This window comes from Chlamydotis macqueenii, chromosome 1 (genome assembly GCF_036417535.1).
Source record: "Chlamydotis macqueenii isolate bChlMac1 chromosome 1, bChlMac1.mat, whole genome shotgun sequence".
Taxonomy (NCBI): Eukaryota; Metazoa; Chordata; class Aves; order Otidiformes; family Otididae; genus Chlamydotis; species Chlamydotis macqueenii.
The window spans coordinates 69,039,657-69,066,913 of NC_141556.1; the positions used below are offsets into that span (position 1 = coordinate 69,039,657).

The 27,257-nt window shown below is 44.9% G+C and overlaps 2 protein-coding genes across 2 annotated transcripts in view; both read left to right on the top strand.

The window, feature by feature from the left end:
• The window catches only part of CACNA1C (calcium voltage-gated channel subunit alpha1 C), a 446,904-nt gene extending 429,071 nt beyond the window's left edge, over nucleotides 1-17,833 (top strand). Inside the window, exons 41-48 of the mRNA XM_086755747.1 lie at nucleotides 65-199; nucleotides 1,525-1,877; nucleotides 2,736-2,762; nucleotides 4,121-4,249; nucleotides 4,720-4,829; nucleotides 6,859-6,962; nucleotides 9,742-10,071; nucleotides 10,341-17,833. Of these exons, the coding sequence (XP_086611873.1) occupies nucleotides 65-199; nucleotides 1,525-1,877; nucleotides 2,736-2,762; nucleotides 4,121-4,249; nucleotides 4,720-4,829; nucleotides 6,859-6,962; nucleotides 9,742-10,071; nucleotides 10,341-10,637 (1,485 nt within the window). The 3' untranslated portion in view covers nucleotides 10,638-17,833. The remainder of the gene's footprint in view (nucleotides 1-64; nucleotides 200-1,524; nucleotides 1,878-2,735; nucleotides 2,763-4,120; nucleotides 4,250-4,719; nucleotides 4,830-6,858; nucleotides 6,963-9,741; nucleotides 10,072-10,340) is intronic.
• A 1,654-nt stretch (nucleotides 17,834-19,487) lies between these two features.
• IL17RA (interleukin 17 receptor A) overlaps nucleotides 19,488-27,257 on the top strand; it is a 30,632-nt gene continuing 22,862 nt past the window's right edge. Inside the window, exon 1 of the mRNA XM_086755702.1 lies at nucleotides 19,488-19,634. Coding sequence (XP_086611828.1) covers nucleotides 19,503-19,634 — 132 coding nt within the window. The 5' untranslated portion in view covers nucleotides 19,488-19,502. The remainder of the gene's footprint in view (nucleotides 19,635-27,257) is intronic.

Below are 27,257 nucleotides of genomic sequence, written 5' to 3' on the forward strand. Positions count from 1 at the left end.
CACTGCTTTTATTTCTAATATACCCACTCGGAGATATGAAGCTCTATAGTTTGCTGTTTTGCAGGCTGGTCTGCGCACACTTCATGACATTGGGCCAGAGATCCGACGAGCAATTTCTGGAGACCTGACAGCTGAAGAAGAGCTAGATAAGGCCATGAAAGAAGCTGTTTCTGCTGCTTCTGAAGATGATATCTTCCGGGTAGGTGCTGAACAAGTTTACAGGCTGACGCTAGACCAGTAGCTGAGCTCAAAGAGTGCAACGTTCTCTCTTATGCACTCTGTATTTCAGCTGGATTCTCCTTCTTGTTTTCTAGACCCTACTACAAAACAGAGTGCTGAACTCAGGGTGCCAGGTCCTGAGATCTTTGCACAGTTTTTATCCTATTTTCTTCTCAATTGAAGTTTCCCTCCTAAAACATAAATAAAATCAGAATGAGAATGGCTAAAGAGTCTGAAGAACAGATCAGTTCAGCCATCCTACAGTCTGCAGAGCAGCAGCCAGGCGCACTTCAGTGTTTTGTCACTCCTCCTTTCAGTGGCATAAGTAACATCCTTCCAAAAAGTACATGAGAACCCAATAGGGCTCCTACAGAAGGAGGAAATTTTCTCAACAAGTTACCTAAATCTTCTCTTTCTTACTTCATTTCTATTTATTGTAATTGTCTCCTCTGGTAATATTTCCTCTCCTTTGGCATTTTCCTCCTTTCCTTACAGAAATATACTGTCAGTCCCTTTCATTACTCATAATCTAAACAGTACATAACTGGCTCATTAAATCTTTCTTTGTTTGTTCCTCCAGGTGATTAATAGTTTCTGGTGCTCTTCTCAAACTCCCTCTCATGTCTAAATGTTGCTTTTCCAACAGCTGGACAGAGTAGTTACCTGGTTCTTGCATCCCTACCCAGCCCTGCACTCCTAGGACTGGTGGGAGGTGTAGAGACACCGTTGCCTCACCTACGCACCCGGCCAGTCCTCTAAAACATCTTAGAAAGCTAAAGCTTTCACAGCCTACGTGTACCGAGTCTCTGACAGAGAAGACCATGCACTGTCCTCTGGCAGAGAGAGCACCAGTGCCATCATGTACACTTTGGTCCTCACATTTTTTTTTGCTCAACAACAGGCTAGGCAGGATGTTGCAGTAAGGGCACGGACTCCGTGGATGGTGTACCAGAGACCTTTATTGTCCGTCAGCCTAAGTCTTTTATATCTTTTCTCAATTACACGTGGAATGCACGCACTTAATCATCTAATTCAATTGGTAGCAATATACTGTTCACGCGCCTTAAACTTCATTTGGATTGGTTATAGATTTGTAGTTGTCTTTACTATTTTTGCCTTTGGTATTTACTTATCTTGTTCTAATTGCTGTTTATTGTTATTGAGCAAATGGTGTTCAAGGACATAGCTCAAATTCTTCAATATCAGACAGCTGTGCTGCACTCTCTGTTCCCACAGCAGGAGACACCAGGGCCCCTGCACATCTTCTCGCTCACAAAGGGAAAATAATTTCTATTTCTCTGACAGAGAGCCGGAGGCTTGTTTGGAAACCATGTCAGCTATTACCAAAGTGATGGCAGGAGTGCGTTCCCCCAGACATTCACCACCCAGCGGCCGTTGCACATCAATAAGTCTGGCAACAACCAGGGAGATACCGAGTCTCCATCTCATGAGAAGCTGGTGGACTCCACTTTCACTCCCAGCAGCTACTCATCTTCAGGCTCCAATGCCAACATCAACAATGCCAACAACACTGCCCTGTGCCGCTTTCCCAGCCCACCCAGCTACCCCAGCACTGTCAGCACAGTGGAAGGCCATGGGACCCCCTTGTCACCCACCATACGTGTGCAGGAGGCTCCTTGGAAACTACCTTCCAAAAGGTAAGCTTCACAGCAGAGAGTGGGTCAAGAGACCATGCATGCAAACACCAGAGCACTGCTGCCTAGCTAAAGTCACCCACCAGACATTGCCCAGCCTGTAGCCTGGATTGAGCCTTCTGGTTCTCCACTTGTGCCAAAGCCCACGGTGCAACAGATAAGCATCAGTTGACCACTGCAGAGAAGCACTGTCACTGACCAACACACTTGATTTCTTTGGGCTTTATCGTGAAGAAACCTTTGTAAGAACCAAAGGGAGCTTTATTTATCCCTCCTTCACCACAGGGAGGTGTTTTATCAACTTGTAACTGAAAGAGACTGCAATTCATCTCTTAGGGAGCTTTGTGGAAGTCAGTGGTTTTTCATTCAGTGGGTCACATCCCTACAGAGGTCACCAAGGGCATTCTGGGAGGAGGGAGGCAAGGTTTTCAAGAATTCAATACTGAGCAAAGCAAAGAAAATCCTCTTCTCTGGACAGCTTTCAGGCTGTCTACACACAGATGACTAATACAAAAGGAGTATCATTTTTATCAGTGGGGGATTTTTTTAAAACCCTTTCAGGAACAGCAGGAAGGAGCTGGAATTTTTTTTTTTTAACTGCGGAGAGTGGGCAATCTGAAAAGGTGGAGAAATGCTGCCCCAGCAAAGGACAGAATAGCACAATAAGACAGAGGAAATTCAGTGGGTGCAGAATTTCCCAAGTGTAGAGTCAAGTGGTTTTTCTATTTTGTGCCTTCCTAAGGGAGGCCACAGGAACATGTGTTAGCATCTGCCCTCCCCTTGCTGACTTGTGCTGATGTGACACTGCTAACATGGTGTTCTTTTCTCTCCTTGCTTCCTTGGGCACCTTCCTTGAATTAGGACGCATTACTACGAAACACTGGGACGGTACGTGTTCTTCCTCATGCTCTAATGCTCTAAGACCCATTGTTTGTCCCATTGAAAGTCAAATCTCCATTAATGTTAAATATGAGCTCTTCTTTTTGGTGTCAGTAGGGCTCAAAAAGAGGTGATGATCACCACAACATCGCTAGAAAATACTGTCAAGTCAGGGCTTTTCTGCCCACAGACAGGTAGTGATGCATGGACTGTTTCTAGTTGGTTTCTAGATTTGGGGTTTTTTTAGAGTTTATAGCTGGGCTCACACATGTAGGCGCTCCCTGATCACAGCACAGTGAAGTACACTCTGGCATGTTCATACAAAAATTCTGTATGGTTTTAGCTAAACACAGGCTGTGGAATAGGGGGAGCTGCCAGGAACTGATTTCTCCCCTCTGCACCTTAGCAGTTTTACTTGCCTTCCGTCTCAGCAGGAAAGTCACTCCAGCACTGTCCTACAGGCTGTTTTATACCATGCATATGCACGTTTCTCCCAGTGCTTTTTGTTTAAACCAAATGATAAAATAATGTTTCTTATCCAGTCCCTGAAAGATGGAAAAAGCTTGCCACGCTACTTGCTTCTGTGACTGCTAGTAACAGACTGACATTGGCTCCAATACCTCCATGTCAGTATCTCAAAAATTCACACTGCCTTCAGATTTTACTTTACTCCTCAGAAAACACAAACTCAGAATGAAGTGAGACATGAGGGCTGAGACGTGAAACAGAGGGACAAAGAGGAGGCAAGCAGCAAATTAAGGGCTGTCACACTTAAGTGTTTGAACAGATCCTACTGAATTCAGCACTCTGCAGTTAGTGATGAGAAAAAAAGGGACCAAAAGATGAAAAAGACAGCAAGGAATGAGAGTGTGAACAGGAGGCAAAGGGGAGAGATGATGCAGAGCAAGGGATCTGGGAGGCAAAGGCCATACACCACAGAGCTGAGAGGGTTACTGTTAGTGTCTGGGAATCTTCTCTGAAATTCTTAGCCAGGGCTTTTGCAACAAGGGATAAAGCTGTATTTCCGAGAGACCATCTCAGTTTTACTTTGTGTACAGTGAGATACATATTTGGAAATGTGGTCAGTGTGATGTGTGTATTTATGGAGTACATGCAGCCACAAATGACAATAATATGTTTACAGTATTGTTCAGCATTGATTTAAGAAACTCTTCCTCTGAAAGAGGACACAGGCAAAGGTTGTTGCTTTGTATTTGTGAACTCTGCAGCTCTGTTCAGTCATTGACTTTCCTATGATAGCTCTTCACATTATAATAAACTGAGACAGATGGAGCCTGTCATTCTTGTCTTTGTAACAAGTTGTCTTTACCATCTCCATATCTTGACTTGTCTTTTTTGCTCATTAGCTCCAGTTCCAGAGACAGCCAGCTGGCAATTGTTTGCCAAGAGGAAGTGTCTCAGGATGAGACTTATGATGAAAATTTGAATGAAGACATTGAGTACTGTAGTGAACCAAGTCTGCTCTCTACCGAAATGTGAGCTTTGCAGCTTTAGTCAAGGTGTTTGGGTGGTTCTTTTATTAAGGGGGAAAGGTGGGATGAGGTCACATTCTTCTACAAAAGTTTCAATTTATGGGATAAGGCTGGAAGAATTTAGTCAGACAACTCAAATATCAGAAAATATTTTTTTTAAATGTAGTTCAGCCCTGAGAAGTAACATTGAAAAGGATATCTCTCACCTAGGATTTTCCCTCTCTGAATGAGACATCTGGACCATCAGGGCCTCCCCTCCCATTCACTTCTACCATCTAATGTTCCCAGATTTCATCTTTAGAGTGTTCTCTGTCTCATGGTCTCTGCTACTGCTCCTGGACCAGTTATAGCTCGAAGCTAGCTCGCTATTCCGTCCATTTAATAGCATGGTCTTCCTGGCTTCCCTGCTGGAAGAGGGGTTATTCTGTCCACTATCACCTGCTTTTCTAGAATTCCTCTGTTCTCCTTTCCAGGCTTGCATACCAAGATGATGAAAACAGACAACTTACTCCACCAGAAAACAACAAAGGAGAGGACACCCGGCACTCTCCGAAGAAAGGGTTTCTGTGCTCTTCAGCACTAGGTAACCTCCTAGCATGACGTGCAGGCTGTGCTCTCCTCTGCCTCCACTGAGTTCTCACGTCTCCCTGGAGGAATCCCAGTGTGTGTGGGCACGGGTGTTGCTGTTTGCTGCATATAGCTCGTGAGACCAGGAATCCCACGGCATGCATACGATCCTGATCGTGCACATGACTCCACTGGCTTTAGCTTTATGCTCAGTCAGTAGATGAATCCGTGGCTATTTGGATAGTCCATGGCTGTTTGGATAGTCCCTGTGATCTGTTTGATTAAGCCCACCTGTGAATTAGGGGAGTTTATTAGAGCACTGTAGGCTCTCCAAACAGTCACCAAGGAGTCACCGGATGGGTTTGCCTTGAGTATATGAAGTTCTGTTCTGTGTGTATTCAACAGGGAGAAAGGAGAGGTTGTCCCTTTTGTCTGCTATGGGGAAAACAGTGATTTTGAGATTAAGTTAATACAATACAAACTTGCTTTCTGCCCTAATTGTACCTGGAGATTTTCAAGTGCTTGAGTGTACAGACTACGCTCAGGTAAAATCCATGAATCAAAAGACTTTATGAAAGTATCAGGACAAATGTGAAAGTCTGGAAGAAAATTAGCTCTTTTATGTATTTTTCAGCCTTTTCCCTGAGTACTGGTGTAGAGAAAAAGGACATTTTGGGGGGAAACTAAAAAGAATCCTCTATATAAAATATATTCGTACAAAATAAAAGTGACAGACTAGGTAGTGTAATGCTTACATTGAGGCTATGAGCCTTCACTCAAATCCTTCAGGATGCTTGTACAAGTACTTTAAAAGTATTTGCTTTATTCCAAAACTTAAAATATTAGGCAATGACAATTCCTATATCTACATTTAAGGCCAAATTTGCAGTCAGTCCTTGATACGATGCTTCATTAACTACATTTAATGAATATTTATACAGTGATGTATAAATATTCATTTTACTATTCATTCTTTTTACTATTTTTTTTCTCTAGAAAGAGGAAGTACTTTTTATCTGCATTGTAGCATTTGTTCTCTGAGTTATAATACATGTTTCCTCCAACCCCTGAGAGGACCTTTTCTCAACAAATCAATATTATAGATACTTACTATTTTCAGAATTCTAATTTTCTTTCCTTCTTTAGAAAAATGTCAACAGGATCAAGAAGTCCACAAAATATTTTAGCGTGCCATGAAGCTCTATCTTTAATACTGGATTTATTTGTCGTTCTTCAGAAGTAAAGCCTTTGCGCTTGTTCATAGACATACTTTGCAGTACTTTTAAATTCCTGCCTAGGGAGTACCTTTCTCATATTTACAGAAGTAAAGTTTAATTTTATAGCAAGCAAACAATGCAGCTGTTTCAATAGTTCCCCCAAAATATTTTTTTTCCAAGAGAAAAAAAAGCTTTTTTCGATTCCTTTTTTTTTTTCAAAATTTTGAAAATGCTTCTTGTCTATATAAGCAGCCTTCCATTCACCAGTGCAACCATTGATTAATTCATTTCCACTTGACCTTGCTATAGACGCAGCCTCATAAACTGTGGTATGTCTGGCAGCTAAGGGACACAGGTCACATGCAAGTGGGAGACGGATGTCACCTGAGCAGCCTGACGTCCCCTCCTGCACATTGTGTGTGCCTACAGCCAGGCACAGCGCCAGAGCCTCAGCTGCCATCATCAGTCCCACTGAGAGCTTTGCCTGAACCAGAGAGGTCTGAGAACATTTCCACTGCTTAGGAGGGATATCAGCTGCATAGGGTCTACTAGGACAGTGTTTTAAAAGAAGAAAAATAAAAATCATTGTCCAGGATTTTATCTTGCATCTTGCTTGGAAGGTAGTGATGGTTGGTCCATGATGCTTGACTGCTTTTTGTAAGTACAAATGCTTTGGAAAGGGCAATGTCTTGGGAGCAAGTGGTCAGAGCTGAAAATGTTGGTGCCTTTGCTATATCTCCAGTGGGACTGCACTAAAAGAAATTGAAAATAGATTACCTGTAGCATATTGGGAGTGATAGACACGGATGTGTGTAATTGCTGTTTCAGGTCGAAGAGCATCTTTTCACTTAGAGTGTCTGAAAAGACAGAAAAACCAAGGCGTAGATGTCTCGCAGAAGACAGTTCTGCCTTTGCACCTGGTACATCATCAGGTAAGTATTCATAACCACAAAGGACCCAGCAATGTAATTGAGACCCTACCATCTGCAGTGTCACCCCATTGCATCCCAACTAACTTTTAAAAAACCATTTGGGATAGTTTCTCACCCATATCAAAGGTCCAATTTTTAGAAATTGTATTTGCCATCATGCTCATTCCTGCTTTCAGGATTTTTATCATTCCCAGAAGCACGCTACAGGAACATGTCCTTTGGAGTCAGCAGAGTTATCATTTTCCTGATGTCCATGAAAGAGTAAAATAAAAAAAAAATAGCAAAAAGACAAAAATAACTACCAAATTGCATGCTGCAGGGCAATTACACTGGCTTTGATGGTAGTATGCATATGAATAAAACGTGCACGGTCTACTTTCGTATTAATTAAAGGTAACCAGTAACTGTAATTAATCATTTTAAAACGTAAACTGATTACATGTAATTAATCAGCTTCTAAGCCTTTTGTAACTGCATTCAGCAGCCTAGAAAATGTATGCTTAGGCACGTATCTAGATGATTAGCCAGCTGTCATAGTCCAAAGTCGATTTGTGTCTTCTAGTTTGATGATGCCACATTTTGTCACCATAAAAGAAACAGGTGCAGATGGTAGCGCCAGCCTTGCAAGTGAGGCATCCTGCTTTGTGCAGTCCCCCAGGGCAGGGCTGCCACAGAGGCAGAAAATGCCACGAGGCAGGGGCAGGAGGAGTGAGAAGTTAAAGTAGAGGAGCGAGAGATGAGTGCAGTTGAGGATCCCTGGCTTTTCTCACCTCCGCTCCCAGCCAGTTATCCTTTAAGGATCAAGCACCAGAAAGCAGTGGTCTGCAGAGAGTTACAGCTGTGGCAGGGACAACAAATGTGTTGGGGCAGGGAGAAGTAGGCAGGAAACAGCTTTCCACCTTTCCCACAGCAGCAACAGCCCTCCTGAGACTTCCAGCTCTCCCATGGCAGGCCAGGCAGAGCAGACATGTGCCTCCCACTCTCAGCACACCCAGCTGGGAGAATCACCTCCCTCCAACCTGTACAAAAAAGATGGAGCTTCTTCGCCCTTCCTCATCCCACCATGCAGCTCCAAACCTAGAGGGATGGGGCTCTACCCACCCCAGTGTCACTCAGCCAGACTGAAGGGTTAAGCTGAAATTGGCATCTGGCTTCCAGCTGACAACACTCAGCAATGTTCACATATTTGCAAAAATGGTAGCCTACAACAGTGCTTAAAACAAGAACATAAAGTGGAAAGGTTGCTTCTGCTAAGCTCAATGGATTTGGTTGCTCATGAATACTTGAAGGGGGATTCTCATGAAAAACCCGTATATCATGATGTGTAAATAGATGCAGCTGAAGCTCAAAGCAATCCCTAAGAGCTTCTTTCAACCTCTTCAGTGCCTTACACTTTGGATAAAACACCTTGTATATGTTTCTGCCAACAAGCTGAAAAACTGGTTCAATTGTCCTGCCTGACAGATCTAAACTTTCCTTGAAGGCCCAGCAATTTAAGGGATGTGCTGAAGCCATCATAGCCTGTAGGGCATGACTTACACAGATTAATTTTTAAGGGCTTGCTTCCTCTCTGAAATTTGATAGGAGTCTGACAACTAATTCCTGAGAAAATCTTAGTGAAGCCTGTCGGTGACTAATAATTGATTCTTTTGTTCATCTGTTACCAAAATCATCAGTGCAGCATGGTTATTGGTTCCCAAGAACTTCAGTCACAGATAGACTGAGCTTCACTTAATTTTAGATACCTTAAAGTTAGGTCTCTAGTTTACACTGGACCGTTCAGTCTCAGTCAACAGAGGGAAAGAACATCTCCAAAGGGCAAGTATAAGTCTTGTCTAAGTCTTGCCCTCCAGACAGCATTTTCAGGTAGGTATCCAAAAGAGGCAGGAGTCTTGCTGGTGTCTCTCTACACAGTTGGCTTAGACTAAACACATAACTCTCAGATAGCTGAAGCTGGATGAGACTATCCCCAACCCAAAGAAGAGGATTCTCTGCAACACAATCCACATGTTTTTGGATTTTCTATGCATTTATTCATTTGCTCATACTAGACAGTAGCGAGCTCTGTGAGAGGAGCTTATGACTCTGACAGCGTTGTTTATGGAACAAGGCAGCAGTCACCATGGACAAGGCATCAGCTCAGCCCTGTGCAGCAAGGGGTTTCTTGAGAAATTTGTTATAAAAAGAGGCTGGATGACTCAGAGATTGTGTATCTGATTACAGGAAGGTTTGGATGGCTCAAAGTATAATCATCCGATATTGGTCCTCCCATCAACAGCAGATGCCTTAAATCCAGTCGTGGATTTACAGTTATTGCCAGCTGCAGACACATCTAAAATCCACATCTGGTATCCATTCAGGTTCCACAGTAGAGACTTACAGAAAACACAGCCACTGGCAGTAAAAGCCAGCGGTATGGGTGGTGGCAGTGGTGGGAAAATGGCTTGCTGTCTCACCCACTGGAGAAGAGGTGGTGTTTCTGGCAGTGCTGTGGGGAGTGGGCCTGCATCCCTCTTGTGCAGCAGCTCCAAGGCTGAAGAACTGCAGTCATGAGAGTTTTCAGTCTGGTGCTTGGCACTAGCACAGGCTACACCAGTTACAGGAAAGCTTGCAAAATGAGCTCGCAGGAAACATCCAAACCGTTCCAGCAGCTGGCAGCTGTTTCCACGAGCCTCAAGACCCTCCAGGCCTTTCTTTAGTAGTTTCTCCAGCACCTCCTCCTTCCAGCCCTGCTGCTAAGAGCAGGCTCTCACTCATCTTGTTCCTCCTCTGTCCACAGGCGTTAGCGGTGGCCGGCCTGAGTCCCCTGCTCCAGCGAAGCCATTCCCCCACCATGTTCTCTCGGCTCTGCGCTACACCCCCCGCTACCCCCTGCAGCCGTGGCTGGCCGCAACAGACCATCCCGACTCTGCGCCTCGACAGGGCAGAGTCCAGTGAGAAGCTCAACAGCAGCTTCCCGTCACTTCCCGTACACTGCGGCTCTCGCTACCCTGACAACACCGGCTGCAGCAGCCCGAGGAGAGCCAGGCCGGTCTCCCTCACCGTCCCCAGCCAAACCGGAGGGAGCAGCAGGCAGTTTCACGGCAGCGCTGGCAGCCTGGTCGAAGCGGTAAGACTGCAGAGTCATGAAGGACATAAGCACTGTCGAGGCCAACTAGAAAGGTGGCCCCTTGGAAGAGCAGGGCGACACACATATTGCTGCCCACAACGCCAAGAGTAGGAGAGCCCATTTCCAAGCAGGGGTTAGCAGCGTGAATGGGAGAAGGACCGTTGGGGAAAATACAGCGGGAAAGGAGGGTTGTGATGGGGTACAAGAGGGTGGATGATGCAGAGTACTAACCCATGTCTTTGTTTCTGGTTCCCTACCTGCTTTTGAAGGTCTTGATTTCAGAAGGACTGGTGCAGTTTGCTCAAGATCCAAAGTTCATTGAGGTCACAACCCAGGAGCTCGCAGACGCCTGTGACATGACGATAGAAGAGATGGAAAATGCAGCAGACAACATTCTCAATGGTAACAGCAAGCAGAGCCCCAATGGCAACCTCTTGCCTTTTGCTAACTGCAGGGACCCAGGGCAGGACAGTGCAGGAGAGGAAGAGGAAGAGGTGCAGAACCCGGATTGTAGAAAAAGTCAGGAGGAGCTCAAGGACAGCAGGATTTATATCAGCAGCCTGTAGTTGCCAGGGCTGGAAGCGATGCTGGTTTTTTATTTGTTTCAATGTTCCTAATGGGTTTGTTTCAGAAGTGCCTCACTGTTCTCGTGACCTGGAGTAACCGGAACAGCGTTCTTCATTCATTTCTGTTGGGACGAGTCGCAGAGTTGGGTGGTGTAAGAAAGCTTTTCAGGAGTGGATATAACCCCAGCACGTGTCCATGAAGGAAGAGTGAGGAGGAGGAGGAGGAAGAGGAGGAGAGCCAGCTCCCTCTTTTTTTCAGTCCCTGCACAAGGAACGACGACTGCCTCCCGAGCACGAAGGGGAACCTCAGCTTCCTGTGGATGGCCCTAGCCAAAAGGACCCTGCGCCAAACGGGTGTCTTTCAACTTTGCTTGTAAAAAATCATTTTGCACATATTCTGTATGAGCCTCACCGTCTCCATAAAGCCAAGGCCCTTTGATTCAGAAGGAGAGGAGGAGGACGACTCCTGCTGTGGATTCCCGTACCGCGAAGGGGAGGAGGAAGCAGAAGAAGCTCGGGGGCACCTGAGGGGCAGGTGGCCACGCTGCCCAACCCCGCCGAGACTCCCAGGCAGCGGTCTCTGCCAACCAATCCGAGCTCAGGCAGCCACTCCTGCCAACCAATCAGAGCTTGAGCAATCACTTGCCAGCCAATCCGAGCTCAGGCAGTCTCCTGCCAACCAATCAGAGCTCAGACAGCCAGCTGCGCCAACCAGTGGGAGAGCGGGGAGCAGGCTCTGTGGCGGGGCTGAGCTGACCTGCCCTGCCCTTGCTGGGGTGGTGGTGGGCTTGTGTAGATCTCTCCTTGTTTTGCAGTTTGATATTTTCTTGAAAGCATGTTGCAGTTTTTATTTTGACTATTTTTTTTTTTTTGAGGGAGAAGGGAGTGTTTACAGCATTTTGTAATCACCTACCTTTTTTGTTTTGGTTTATTTTCACCTTTGCAAATGTTAAATTGGTTTGATCATGTTGTATTATTTAAACTGGGTTTTTTTCTCCATTGAAATTTGGTAGAATTATAACGCTAGACGAGTTTTACCAACCATTATGTACACCAAGAATTTGTAATTTTATTTGCTAGCAATTGAAACCTCCTTTTTTTGTTGTTGTTTTATAATTTAAAGATAGTAGGCAATGCACTTGATATAGTCTTGCACATTTGAGTGATTGATTTGGGTTCTTTTTAGTGCTAAGTATACCTGTGAGTGTGGGAGCAATACGGAGTGAGTGTGTGTGCGCGCGTGTGTGTAAGTGCATGCAGTTCTCCACCTCCTGGTTAGAGCTGCAGGAGATCTGTATCTGGGGCCATTTGAATGCAAAAACAAACCACTGTCTCTGCTTTTGAAAGGGGAATCAGTAACTCTTTGCATTTTCTGTTCCACAAGATATGCAAAAACAATGCAATAATATTAATTTTAAAATACAATTGTAAGTTGTGTTGGCATTAAAACTGTATAGAAAAAAAAATTGCGGGGGTGGGGGGAAACAAAAAAAAACCAGAAGGCGTTACGCTTCGATATATTCCGTGTGATGTTTTATTGCATTGATAATGTTTCTGTTGAAGAAACCGTTATACTTGAATTCAGGTCAGTTTCAGTATTTTTCAAATATTTTTTTAAAATGAATTGCAATTGTGCCAAGCAAAGATAATTAATTGAATTAAGTTTGTTTAAAAAAAAAAAAGAAAAAAAAAGAATCACTTCTTGTATATTTTGCTGCATGTCAAGTGAATCATTTCGTATTTGGAATGTGCCAAGCTTTACCTTTGAACTTTTAAGTGCTTTTCTACGTGTGGTTGGGGAAAGGGGTACTATTTTTTTTTTTCCTTTTTTAATTTGTACAATGAACAAAGTGTACCTGGTGTAAGTAACTATTCTGCAATCCACTGACAGGTTGAACGTTACTGATTTTGCATATCTTGTGTTCATTTTCCTTCTTCCTCAGTCCCTTTAAACATGCACGATGACTTTATTGGTAGAAAATCTTTCTTCCCAAGACTGGGACATTTTATTCAGGCTTTGGTTTCTTTCCTTTTCCTCAGTTTCTCTAAAGGTCTTGTCTCACTCAAGGATTGCAAGACCCCCAAGTCCATTTGGCAAATCCATCCTACATTATCAGCTGGCATCAGCAATTCAAGGAGTGGGGAAATAAAAATCAGCTTTCAAATTTCTTTTATTAAATAGCTGACCCTGCTCAATTATAACAGGATCCTGGGATAAGCAAATGCAAGAGGCAGAATCACTAGCAAAGTAAAATTATCTAACTCTGGTCTGGACTGAAAGCAGAGGGTAAGTGAGGGAGAAAGCTCTGGGTCGTTGCTTAGGGAAATTGCTGCAGTCTGGTCAAGATGCAGATGACGTGATTCTATGATTCTATGACTTTTTAGAGTTCTTACGCACGGTCTCATCTCTCTTCCCAGACTTTAGTGGACGGGTCAGATTCTAAGTCACAAAACATCTGATAGCACAGCATGTCCCAGCTACAGTGAGTCCCTGCTAGTGAGCGTGAACCTCTCTTGACTTTCCTCACACCAATACATGGCCCTAACCCATGAGACAGGCTGAAAAACCAGGCAGGTATTGTTAGATTTTATGCAAGTGATTTTGTCTAGACTACTGCTGTTTTTTTCTCCCTTCTCAAGATGGTTCACAAACTTGCAGATCAGTGCTGAGCTAGGAGGTGTGATCTGACTCAGAGCTAAAATTTCTTTCAAATCTTGAGCTTCTGCAGCTGTCTGAGAACATCATTTATTGCATATGTTGATTACATTATTTTTGTAATGCTCTTGTTTTTCTTCTTGATTCTCTGGGGCATAAAGCAGAAATAGCAAAGGGTATTTTTTTACAGTGCACTTTTTTCCAGTGTTATTTTGAACCGGTCAGTAGCAGCTCAAGATACCTTGAAAAAAAAACACATCGCTTTAAACTAGAGAAATATGAATCCATTTATGCAACCATCTGGCATCAAAGTCCTAATTCAAGACTTCCCTGGAGAAAGTAACCAGCTGATGTCAGCCAGTCTCTCATCCTTTCCATCCCTCGTGCCTGTATTGAGATAGGCACGCAAGCCTGTCTCCCCTTGAGAGTTTGCTGCTGCTAGTGCTGAAGTGCTCCAAAGCTGCTTGGAAGGAAATAATGCTATGCCTGGCTGTTTCTGATAGTGAAATCAGTGTAAGGGCTCCCTATCTCATTTTCTTCCACTACAAAGTCCATCTGACCCTCCCAGTGGGAGACAGAGGTGTTCTCTGCTCCTGAGAAACAAGGTACTGATCTAAATTAATGGTGGCAATGGGCGTTTTGGATGCTTGACAGCACATGTCATCTGTTAGGGTTTTTCTTGACAGGAAAGAAAATGGTGGAAAGGATTATGCCCCACACAGATTCCTGGTGAAAGCTACAACCCCCTCGGGGGTCAGAGCCTAAATGGCCAGGGGAAACCCCGTGCTCTGCTGGAAAAACCCCTAGGTCCTACAGAGTGGAAAAGATGTGACTAGCAGAGAATGTAGATGACTTCTGCAGTTTGAGGGGCAGGTGCTAGATTTAGTAATTGCTGGTGCCAGTTGTGCAAATTTATCTTTCTGGGGAGGGTGGCATATTTTTTTTTCATTCGAGGTACTTCCAATGTGCACATTGTGACAGGCCTGAGCAAAGAGCTACTGCCTCCTTCAGGTGAGGTAGAGTCTGGGGGACGGTGGGAAGGCGGGGGCAGATTTAGTTCCTGGAGTGTTGTTCTTTCCCTGTGTATGGCAGTGGATGGTGGGCACAATCACGGTGCTGTGGATGGAAGCTTTGAAGGAACCAATGGCTGAGGAGTGGCACGGAAGGAAAGGAAAGAATGGGGAAAACGATCTGCTGTTTGACACTGAGCATCTCTAACTTGCAAGAGTACGCTGCAGACTAAAGACATTTCTTATAAAACAACAAACCTCCTCCCTGTATCACTCCTGCTCATTACTCCAGGCAGTACTGGGCTGGCCACACCGGGTGCATTTCTTTTTTTCTTCCTTATTTCTGTGTGGGTGATGTGATGGGGAAGAAAGTAGAACTCATGATCCAGAGCTGGAGTTTCGTTATCCACAGACCTTTTCTGCATCATCTGCCTCTTCAGCTGGACATGTGAATGATGATGGTGTAGATGCTGCTGCTACTGCAGGAGTTCCCGCCTGTTTTGTTACCCTGCCCACCACACCCCAGCACGGAGGGACAGCCAGAGAGGCGCCATGTACAGAATCGCATCTATTTCTGCTTTGTTTTCTGACTCAGAACCCTGCCCCCGATGACTACCGACAACGATGACAACAACAACAACAACAAAAAAAGGGCAAATGCATTTTTTACATTTCTTGATAATTTCCAAAGCAATGTATCATTGCTTTCTTTAGACTGACGCCAATATAACAGTTGTATGGGTCTCAGCCAGGCTCCTGTGTCTTTTCTGCCTGATAGTTTCAGATTGCTGTATGAAAAGTATGCGCGTTTGCACACAGACACGATCGTATGAGGTGACGGCACCGTGAGCCAGAGGGGTTGTTCACCTGTGTCACAGATGAAGTTGGAGGCCTTGCTTCGTACGTGTAGATGAGAAACCCCAACCCGTTGGTCCAGTGGGCTGAAGCAAAGCAGCCCTGCTGAGACAGAACTGAGTATCCTAGGATATATGCACGGTCCTGTCATGACTGTCCCCATGGCAGGAACAGGGTGGGGGAGAGGAACATTGAATGGGGAATTTGGAGCACAACAAAGTTGAGGAAAAAAGTAAATCCAGTTTGGGGGCTTCTAGTAGCGGTAAGATTGTAGCAGTTCCCATAATGAAAATTGTAGGGCATATAAAGAAAATATTTCAGGCTGTCATAAGCCCCAGTTCCCATCTTGCTAATAGGAGGATGGAGGGTACCAAGGAGTTTGTACTGATGCAAGGAATGTGGAAAACAGAACCGGGCCCAGAAAATGTTGATTATATCCATTTCTTTTCTTCTCCAAAGAAGCCCAAGAAATATAAATTTCAATAGCTGCACGGAGTTTCTTTTTTAGTTTTGAATGTTGCAAAGTTTCTAAAGTCTTATTCTGAGTTAGCAAGCCCAGGGATCCTAAAGGTTTCCAATGGGATCTCAGTCCATGGAGCTTTGCTCTCTGTTGCTGCTTTGTTTCTGGACAGCTGAAACCGCTACGGCCTTGCTGCTGCAGCACCCTTAGATGGGGTGGGTGAGGGCCGAAGCACAGCCAAGAGACATGTCCCGTACTGAAGACAGACTGGGCTCCAATTGCTTTCAGAGAAGTCAGTAGTGTCACACTGGAATGGAAAAAAAAAACCACTTTCCTGATATAAACTTTAGTGTTCTAGTTAAATCCTCCATTCTTCCCCTGCCCCTTATGGAGAACTTGACTTAACTGTTAACACTTAAGCATAAAAACCAGGCCTTCTTTAGGGGCACCGGGCTCGACTCAGTTGCCTAATGTGGGCATCTACTGCCACTTGAGACACCCTACAGTACTCTGCCTAGCCTGCAGCAGCTGGTCCAGAAAGGCACAACTCTTACCCGGGGCTGGTGTCACAGCTACCAGCCCCAGATGGATGGCAGAGATCTCAGGTGGCAGCAGAAAATTAGGCAACTTAATCAAGTCCCTTTCTAAAGGGCTAATTGAGAGGAGCAGCACCGATGACTGATGTAATAAGGGGATCTTCATTAGCATTACCAAGGGCTTCATTAGGCATTCACACTCCCATGCATTTTTTTTCGTACCCCATGTCACACAGAAAGCCTCCACTCCTGCAGCCTCCTTCACGGCGCTCTGCCCAGCCCTTACGTTAGGCCAGGGTTAGCAGCCGCATCCCAGGCCCAGTGGAGCGGGAGCAAGCCCAGACGAGAGCAGGCGTCACTCCACCCAACAACAGATTTATCTTTTTCTGCCAGCATTTGAACAGCCCCTTTCCAAAGCATTTTCCTATTCAAGACAGACCCAGAAACTCCAACACCACTCATTAGCCTCATCATTTGGATTATGAAATACCTGTGGTTTTCTGTTGCATTTTGCCCAGCCAGGCAAAATGAAAGCTCTTTCCCAAACAGGCTGTAATGCTTTTAATATTTTAAGCATCCTAAGCCAGTCTGCTCCCATCTCAAGCACTTAGGTAGACTGGCAGCCAATACTACCTAAACATCATTAACCTTGTGATCGTTCATGGAAGTTACTGGTTCAGGCTTATTCAGTCTTGACAGTTTGAATGTGGGATGATATCAGAGTGATCTCAGAGGAAGAGGAGTGAGATTGTAAATATCTCTTTGACAAACATTGCTGCATCACATACACACACACAAAAAAAAAAAAAAAAGAGGGGGAGATACATTTAAAACTGCCTTAAAAATAAATTCTGAATGGTGAAATCTCCCTCCAAACAATTGCCGTTTGGTAGAGCAAGGGATAAGTTGCTTTGGGTGAATTCTGGCAAGAAGTGGTTGGAATCTAGTCCAGTTTCAGGAGTGAAAGTGTAACTTAGGAGCTGATCTCCCGCTCAGTCTGAATTCACATCAGCACCAATGACTGAGCACTGCAGGATCAAAACTGTTTAAGGTCTGGGGGTGGGTACTGTATCTGGCCTGCATCTGCATGGTTTGGGTCTGGCCCGACAAGGTACTGCATACCTGTGTTTCCCAGTGACTTCAGGGAAGATGGGTTCCTCAGCACCTCTTAAGTTCAGGCCCTGGAGCACCATTTCCTGCTCTGATCATCAGCTATAAATGTTGATAACTATAAGTGTTTTGCCTTCATTTGAATTGCCCAGAGCTGTAAAATGACCTCTCTCAAGTATAAATCAGTCCAGATATAAACCTCCTCTCCCACTCTTCCCTACACTCCCTGCCCACCCTCTCAGCCCTCCCTTGCACCAAGCCCTTCCCTATCTCAATTCTTTACCTCCTTCCACAATTTTGTATCTAGTTTTCATGAACCCACAGAAATGCTTTTGTAAATAATGCTGTACAGTTTGTAACCGTCATGTAAGCCTGTCATCAGTGCCAGAGTCCGTCTTGCCCTCTCGCACGTTTTAAAATCAACAGAGGAAAGTTAGAGCGAATGGCCCGCCAGTGAGCTATAGGGTCATCTCTGTGTGGGACAAATGTATATTCCTGTAAGATTGCATTTTTATCTAAGGAATGATGTTATTTTAAAATTGCTAATAAATTTCTAAACAATGTCCAGATTTGTTTAATATTGTAAATGTTATCAGAACTCCTTTAACATCGCTCTCTTCTCTCAGCAGTGGCTGAAAAATAAGAGCAGCCCCTTATTTCCCATCGCCAGTCGCACTGCGATTTGTGGGCTCTCTTGTGTATTTAAGGGGCTGCAGAACAGCCTGGAACAGTCACGGCCTGCCCTGTTAAACAGTAACTTAGGAAATTCGATCACTCTTTGTACTGTTGTCACTACCGAAATTCTGCCATGTCATGATGCCCAAAGTGTGACTCATGCACAACCACACATTTCACATTTTCTCCACAGGATTCTTTTTTACCGAGCATACGCATCAAAAAAACGAATGCCCACAGCCTAAATACAGTGTAATTAGTATACACATAAACTATGAAGCTAACGGGATGATAATAAGTAACATATCATGCATTTACTTTTTGATTGAACACATTTGTTCTACCATGGTTATCAAGCAATTATGCTGCGGTGCCAGCTGAGCACAGCATTTCCCGCCACAGCACTGTAAATCACAGTGCACGCAGTCCGAGTGCATTAGCGTAAGATTGAGCGAAATAACGTCTAAAGAAAAAAAGAATGTTCTTCTTCAATTACATATGTGTGTATATATTTTTTTCCCTGACTTGTATGCAAATATACATACCTGCAGGCTTTGCTGCTTCTTTTAATTAGTGGTGGCACAAAATGGTAAAAGCCAGGAGGTCATTAAAACCTGTGGATATCATCAGCGTGAGGCGTTGCAATGGCAGAACGATCAACCAGAAACCTCGTTATCTCCAGGCTCAGATCGGCCCTCAAGTTAGACGTTTGCCGCCACAAAACCATATAAAACCGCCGTGCTCTCAGCTGTCAATCGAAGCCCAGCAAACAGTTCGGCTTTGCGGCAAAGCTTGCTGAGCTGGGAACCCGGCTAAGCTCCCTGGGGCCGCGCTACGGCTTTGTCTGAAAACCATGAGATGAAAACCATGGCGAAAAACGTGTGAAAGCCGGCTGTGGGTGCGCTGCAGCATGAAGAACGGCGCAAAAGCCCCAGCAAAACTTGAGACAGCCGAAACACAGCAAGCATCGGGGACGAGTGAAAGGTTTGCACATCCCCCTGTGAAGTGGATGCCTCTAGCACAACCCCATGACAGAATAATACCGTTTAGGCCTGTAACGCTTTTTATCGGGTAGCCGCTGACCACGGCTGATGTTGCTTTTTAACGCTGACTGCATTTAGCCGAAGCTAGAGGCGTGCATGGGGAAGGACGAGTGCGCAGACCTCAGCCGCCCCTCCGTTTACTGGTGAATGTTAAGAAAACCCCTGGGGTAAAACCAAGTTTGGCTCCTTGGCCCGGACCTCAGCCCACAGCACTGTCTCCCGCGGGGCCGCACCTCCCGTCAGGAGCCACCCGGGGCTCACAGCAACCCGAAACTGGGCCGGGGAAGCCTCACGGCCGCACCCCCTCCCCCAGCAGATACAACCGGCCCAACGGTCACACAGAGCCGGCGAGCTCCGGGGAGGGGCGGGGCTCTAACGCGGTCCCGCCTCCCGCCCCGCCCCCTACCTTAGCCCCGCCCCGCCGTGGCGGCCCCTCCTCAGGTGAGGGTCGGCACCGCCCCGCGCCCAGGTCGGAGCCCGGAAGCCCCGAGGCCGTGGCGGCGGCGGCAGGGCCCGGGCTATGGCGGGTGCGGGGTTGCGGCTGCTGCCGCCCCAGGTCCTGTTGTTTTTCCTCGTCTTCACTGTCTCGCCCGCCGGCTCGGCCCTGCGGCTGCTGCTGGGCGCCGAGCCGCCCTTCACCTGCTCCCAGCCGGTAAGCGCGGCGAGGTCGGGACCGCCGGGAACTCGGTGGCGGCAGGGCCGGGCAGGGCACTGGCACGGGCACGGGCACAGGCACGGGGCCGGGCACGGGACTGGCGGCGGCGGCGGAGTCCCCGCGGTGGCCACAGCGGGCCGGGCGCGGCGGCAGGGCGGGGGAGACGGAGGTTTCCAGCTTCCTGCGGTGTCTCGCGCTGCCAACGGCCGCTCGCCGCCGGTGTGCCGGGGGAACGAGGGGGCCCGGGAAAGGGACAGGGACGGGGAGCTGGCCCGCTGCAGCCACGAGGGAGGCCAGGAAATTGGGATGAGCAGCTTCCCCGCTAGAGGAGCTGGGGGGGCGGGGAGGGTGGTGTGGGGGTCGGCGTGGCCTCGTTCGCCCGGGGCAGAGCTGTGGGGTGGGGAGCTCTCCATGGCGGGGCGAAGCTGAGGGAAGCGCCGGTCCGAAGCGGCGCCTGGAAGCAGGGAAAGGGGGGGGGGGGGGGGCGGGACGGGACGGGACAACACCCCCCCGGGTAGGCAGCGGGGTGACGGCGGGCGGGTCCGGGTTCCTCCGCCGAGGTCGGTGGCGGTTACGGTCCTGCTGCTGCCCTCCTCCTGGTGTCATGCCGTGTGGCTCGGTTCAGACCCGGTATTTGGTTTTGTGCGGTTGGGGAGGGGGTTGGTTGTGGTTGGTGCGGGCTGTGGGTGTCAAAGCAACTGTAGGTAGCGCGCAACTGCATTAACTTAGTGTTAAACCAGAATTATATATACCGCAGAATTAGCCTGGCTGTGTTTTGGCTGCCAGGAAACGCCTGTCACCAACGTCTGTGAGGGGCCATGGCTGGGGCTAGGACTTGCTAAAACTGCATAAAGTTCCTGAGCAGGATGTGAGTCTTTGCTAATAGCTGAGGTTGCCTAATGTCCTAAATGTTTTAACCTTTTCCTTGCAACTGAGGGGTTTTTAGGAGGAAACAGGGAATCTCTGTTGAAGGAGTAGGTAAGCAAATGTTATATGTACTTGAAATTTTGAAAAGGCCAATTTTGGTTGCCTTTTTTTCCCTGTGAAACCAGCCAGAGAGGATACAGATTGAGAGGTGCAGATGTGGTGTCTATATAAAAAGTGAACTAACCAATCTGAGCTAACTTTGGCAGCCCAAAGCGTGAATGCCTAGCTGGTCTCTGTCTGGGGATTTGGGGGGTTTGTTTTGGGTTTGTTGGGGTTTTTTGTCTTAAGATACATGTAAAGAGTGTATGAAGGGGGAAGATATGTTTTTTCTTTTTATTTCTGGTAACAATAGCAGTGCATGCATAAACAGGATAATGGCCAGCTGTCTTCTAAGCTAGAAAGTTTTATGTCATGATGCACTCTCAGCAGCCTAGCGAAAGGCAGCTAGTCAGATGTAGCTATAGATGTACATAAACCAAAATGTGTCCTTTGGGATGAAAGCTTCTATAATCTTTTCCTGCATGCATTTCCTATCCTTTGTCTGTTCTGTCTCCTTTCCTAATGTTTGACCATATACTTACCCCATTTTACCTGACCTCTGCTCTGCTGTCTTCACTCCTACTTAAAAATACCCCAAGAAAACAGCCCACTGCTGTAATTTTACTTTAGGCTGGACGTTGTGGAGTTACAAAAGGCAAAATCTTACCAAAGAGGATATTACAATATTGCTTAGACATCTAACATAACCACGGATATCCCAAACACTGTTAGTCACTCAGAGTTTGACAGTAGTGTATTATAGAGTTTCTGTGAGTCCTTGGATGTTTGGGCTTTGACTGACTTTTATCTTCCTGGCTATACTCCTTTTTAGGGAATGTGAACCACAGTAACTCAGTGAGAGGTTCACCAGTACATCACCAACTTTCACCAAGGAAATGTGTTGCCCTGCACTCTGGGTGTGCTCACAGATCAGTGAATGTGTAAGTCTGCTGCTTGGGGCTTTTCTTTCAATAAGCCATTTTCTAATATGCAGACAGACTTAAGAAAAATGAGTTGGTTAAGTCCCTGAGCAGCCTCTTTAGAAGCAATTGAAGCTGCTAATACATACAGGAAAAAGTACCATCAACTGAAGTTATGACAGTTGAAAACAATTTTCTCTTCCCTTTCTGTCAGTTGCACTGTTTTTGGAGGATGACTCAGTAACCCTTCCAATTGACTGTGGTTCAAAAGGGAGGCTGTCGCTGAGCAGGGTTGGTGAGACCCACTTCCTTTTTCTAACCCACTATACTCAATGCTGCCGTTGCTGAGCTTCAGAGTAGGTCAGGGTGTGAGCAACAGCGGTTTTTCAGCAAAACTCTCATGTGGCAGAGGGGAAAGTATAATCAGTATCAGTAGACACCTGTAAATTGCAAAAGTAAAACTAAATGCTCGTTGACAGCTCATCTCATTAAAATGCCAACAAATGCATTTAATGGCCCTTATTCACCACCACTCCATTAAACCTCCTCATCTGTAAGGCTGAATAGCACAGCTACAAATCCAGTTCCTTCTAGTAACTATTGTTTGAATATGTCATCTGCAGGGAGGTGGGGTTCAGGTTTGTTGTGGTTTTTTTTCCATCCACGGAGGGGAAAAACATCCCACAGCTTAAATACCTATCTAGTTTTTCACCATCAAGTGTTTAATCACTGTGTTCATTCATTGGGCCGTAACTTTCACAACACAGCATGCCTCAGTGTCTTGGGGGAATGCAGTGTTTATAGTGCTGCCATCTTTAAGGAGCTGGATTGGTGTACATGGTTTGGTCTTTGAAATCTATCTTGCCATCTTGACAGATATTCTCTAAAAGTCTCTGAAGAGGAACAGATGTAACATCTCTCATGAAGATGAGTGATGATGGTGCATGTGAGGAAGACTTTTCCTGGTCCTCGTTTACAAATGTGTTCGTTTTGCCTTTGCTATTGACCAGCTTCTCTCATTCCTCTCTGTGGCATCTTCTTGCTGTGTAGGATGTTACCATAAGCCATGGTTGCACTTAGCATTGCTAAAGTATTTCCAAACTTGGCACAAAAAGGGTAAGTGATCAAAACTACCACAATATGATAAAAGAAACTTTAAAACTTATTTTTGTGAAGAAGCTTCAACTTCGGAGTTTGGATTTGATTTTGCTGAGAATTTCTGAGTGCAAGAGAAAAACTTAGCAGCTATAGAGAAAAATGCTTAAAAATCAAAACAATTTTGCAGATTATTGTTTTCTACCAGCCTTAAACAAATAATCTTTCAGTAGTTATTCCTGTAACATGTTCATGTCCTATTGATCTCTGCTTCTTTTAACTAAGGAATTGGGAAAGGGATGCTGCAGTAAACTTCAAATCGACCAAGCCTCAGAAGATACATAGAATGGCTCATAGCTGAGAGGCAGATTTTGGAAAGTTAGAACTCTTCCCATTCAGCTGCTGCTCTTTAAAGCAAAACTGGACACTTGCCCAGCTCATGGCAGTTTCTTACTAGTTACACAGCATGCTGCTGGGAAATGTTGACTTCCTATTAATTTAATTGAATTTTTATGACATCGTGCTGTTAATCTGTTTCTCATTTTTTTCAGATTCATATGATTCTCCATGTCATATGGTCTGTTTGTTTTTTGGTTTTTTTTTTATGTCAAAAGCAAGAAAAACCTTGGGAAAAATAATGAAAGAAACTATTGCTTAGCTTTCTGTGAAAATATGGCAAGTAAACATGAACAGCTGACTGTGCCTGTCCTCTTTTGCTGATAGTAGTTTTGGGCATCATCTAATAATCATCTTGTTCTCATATTTATGGCTCCCATGTCTGTAGCTTTGCTTATTGGGCCTGAAAGGCAAGACGAAGCTGGTGAGAAGGGCATATTGCAATTTAAGCCCCTTCTGTAATAACATGCAGATCATGTTGCCTGGCTGTGGGCTCAGTTTTTCTGCAGAGCTCTTAGTTTTATTCCTTCTCCTCCCATTTGTCTGCTTTTATGTTGTGTGTGCACTGACACACATCTCAATTCTCTCCATGCTGCTTATATACTTCTAGCTTTATGTGGGCAAGCTGAAACAAACATTGCTGTAACTTTATTTCTATTGTATTATCTAAATTTGTGCTTGCTCAAGTAGGGAAACCAGGTTAAGTACTTCTGCTGACCACAGCTTTGTTAGTACACTCTGAATGAGCCAGTGCATCAGGTAAGGTTTGGAGCTGCTTGGACCCCCTTGGTGCTGAGGAGGTAGCCAGTGCAAATCTGGAAGTAATTAACTTATTTTACTCCAAAAGCAACTTGTCTTTTTGTTTAATTGCTTCCTGGCTTTGGCATGTCATTCTCTGGGGTTACACTTCTTAATATAACAGTGTGCCCTCAGTTGCAGCCCAGCCAATTCACCTGGGCAGTATCCACAAAGGAGATGAGGATTTTCATGGTGACTGCTTTCTAGGTATCCTTTGGGGTTGTTAAATCTCTGCCTGCATTGTGGCTTTATCTTCTTCTGTTGTCTTTGCTTCCTTATGTCAATAGAGGGGACTTCCTGGTTGAATGAATTGTTCTTCTGGGCATTTTGGGCTGCTAGGTCATCCCTGTAGCACTTTGGGAGCTGGGAAGGGAATGGACCAACAATTGAGTTGGTGCAGACTGCAGTGTGGTGGGAGAATTCTTCCCCCTTCTTGTAGCAAACCTGCTAAATTATTGACTAACTGGTGACAGCTTAAAACACTCCAACATAGTCAGCTGCACATTAAAAAAGTTACTGGCACAGCAGATGAACAGGCTAGTGTGGGGTAGGAAAAAAACATACGTAGGTTGCCCCTTGAAAATCTAATGTAGAGTTGGGGAACAGTGACACACCAGAAAAAAAACGGTTGTTGTTTGTCCCTGGAAACCTAGTGTTCAAAGGTGAGAGAACTTAATTGTCAAGTTTCATTTCTGAATTCTTATCAACTGCCTGATGGTTCCTGATTAAGCTTTTGGCTTCTTAATGCCTCATTGATGCAGGGAACATCATTGCAAACATTTTATCTGGGACAATAGACTTGGAGGAAGAGAGAATCCATTTATCAGCTGTGCTGGTTCAATATTCATATTAGTCATAAAACAAAAAAGGGGAAATGCAGTACTTCCTCGTTTAACCATGTCTTATCTGTTAATAAACACAAACACCAGCACTCAAATGAAAGCAGATGTTGCTGCTCTTCAGGCAAATAATGCCTTGTAATTTATATAAGGGCTTTATCATGATGCAATTTACAATAATTACTGATAACTGCAACAGCACAAGGATGAAATGACTGAATATTAAGTGATAGGTTTTAATAGAAATAATGAAATTACAAACAGAAAAAAACATGCTTAGTACTCAATTATTTTTGTTGCCTGTTGTGAGTTTACTCTGGCTGGCAGCCTCACACAGCTGTTCGCTTTCTCCCATCAGTGGGATGGGGAGAGAATTGGAAGGACAAAAGCAAGAAAACTCATGCATTCAGATAAAGATAGTTTAATAGGTAAAGCAAAAGCTGTGTGCGCAAGCAAAATGAAATAAGGAATTGATTTCCATCAGCAGGCAGATGTTTAGCCATCCCCTGGAAAGCAGGGCTTCCTCACACGTAGCAGTTACTTGGGAAGACAAAAACCGTAACTCTAAATGTCCCCCCCTTCCTCCTTCTTCCCCTATCTTTAATTGCAGAGCATGATGTCATATGGTCTGGGGTATCCCTTTGGTCAGGTGGGGTCGGCTGTCCTGGCTGTGTCCTCTCCCAAATTCTTGTGTGCTCCCAGCTTGAGGGGAGCAGTGTAGGAAACATAAAAGACCTTGATGCTGTGTAAGCACTGTTCAGTAATAACTAAAACATCCCTCTGATATCAATATTGTTTTTGTCATAAATACAGAACAGCATTTTACCAGCCACTGTGAAGAAAATCAACTCAATCCCAGCTAAAACCACTGCACCTGTTTATGCAAGGGCTATTGTCAGTTTAAATAATTTGCCTACGAAAGTCTGATTAAGCATTTAAAGTATTTTTCATAGCTTAATCTGCTTTTCCATACTGGTAGTTACAATTTATATTTTTCTCTTTTTCAATGATTGTAGTTTAGCTAGTTTTGGGTTGGCTTAATCAGCATTTACTTGCTTGCTTTCTAGATTTTTTTCCATTGTCAAAAGATTTAGGTTGCAGATGCTATGTGGGAATGTTCCAGGGTGGGAGGAGAAGGAAACCTGGTTTGAGAGGTTCAAATTTGTAACAACATTTCTATTAACTGTACTTGTAACCAGTTTTTCTTAAGTCTGACTGGATGTAAACACTCAATGGAGAATGTGTCAGTACATTTGTCTGCCATAATTAGGTGCAGTATAGTTGTGAAAGTACAGTTCAGATTAAATTTCAAGTTGACTCCCCTCATTGTTGCTGATTTGATCCTTTGAACACAACAAAAATAGTGAAAGGTACCTCTTACACGTTGTTACACATTGACATTAAGTTCATAGATTTATTTTGTTCATGGTTATGTTAGAGCTCCTCTGCCCCACACAGGACACTGCTACACAGCTTTTGGGGCCATTTGTTCCAAGACTCCCATTTAGCAAGACCCTGTTTGGGTGTGTTTCCAGAGTTGTTGCTGCTGCAACTTGGGAGTGAGGCTGGGGATCTGATGGGGAGTTGAAAACTTCAAGAAGATCCAGAGCAAAGATGAGGGAGAAGGCAGGTGGCTTCTGCACGTGAGCTGCTAACATCTGAGGACTGGGGGGGAAAAAGGGAAAAGACAGAGTGGGAGAACAGCAAGGAAAGGCTGTGTGTCTCACTGTTTATCCCCCTTTCCTCCTCGTTTATAAAAGAAACTTTGATTAACAGTGAAAAGTAATCAGAATATTTGTTCTGACTGGGAGATGTTGCCTTAGTCCTAAATTACTGCATGGAAGATTATTTCATTTTGGAAAACAGTGTTGCTAGCTGGCTGGTAGGAAAGCAATTCTTCACCAAAGTTCAGTTCTCAAAGTGTTGTATGGATTTGTGTATGTTTAGAAGTTCAGGGTGGCCAATTAGGCAGATTCTTTCCTTTGATTGAAATGTTTCCTAAATAATAATAAAGTTGGTCAATATTACACAACTTGGGTGTTGCACTGAATCTTTTTCAATATACCTGTATCTTGGGTACATTTGAAGTCCTGCTTACTGGAGTGTGGATGTCTGTCTTTTGAAGAGTGTCTGAAGACTGGATTTATACCTGTGTATTGTTTAGACTTGTGTAAGAAAACCCTGGAAGATATTTTCAGGCTTTTTTTTTTTATGAGGAGCTTAATGCCAAATCTGCTTGCTTTCACTCAAGGTTTGTAGGAACATAGATGCATTAGCTGAAATGTGAGCATTGATGTCGGAAATATTTTTTTCATAGCCAGGAGAACTTTGCTCATGTTTAAAATAGGTTGCTCAGCATAGCTTGTATGATACCTGATTTAACCAATTGCTTATACTTTGTATTTCCTGCTAATAATAAAAAGCATATTAATTAATGTGATGTTTTGCTTTCACTAGGACTTCTTCAAAGGCAGGATGTAGTTTGTTCTTGTGGCCAGCAGACAAAAGCCAGCAGTGAAAGAGCAGTGCCCACCTTCCTCCTCAGGCCTGATGGTTTGTTTCCAGCCTCTCCCATACAAGCAGGAGCAGAGGTGCAGGAAGATCTG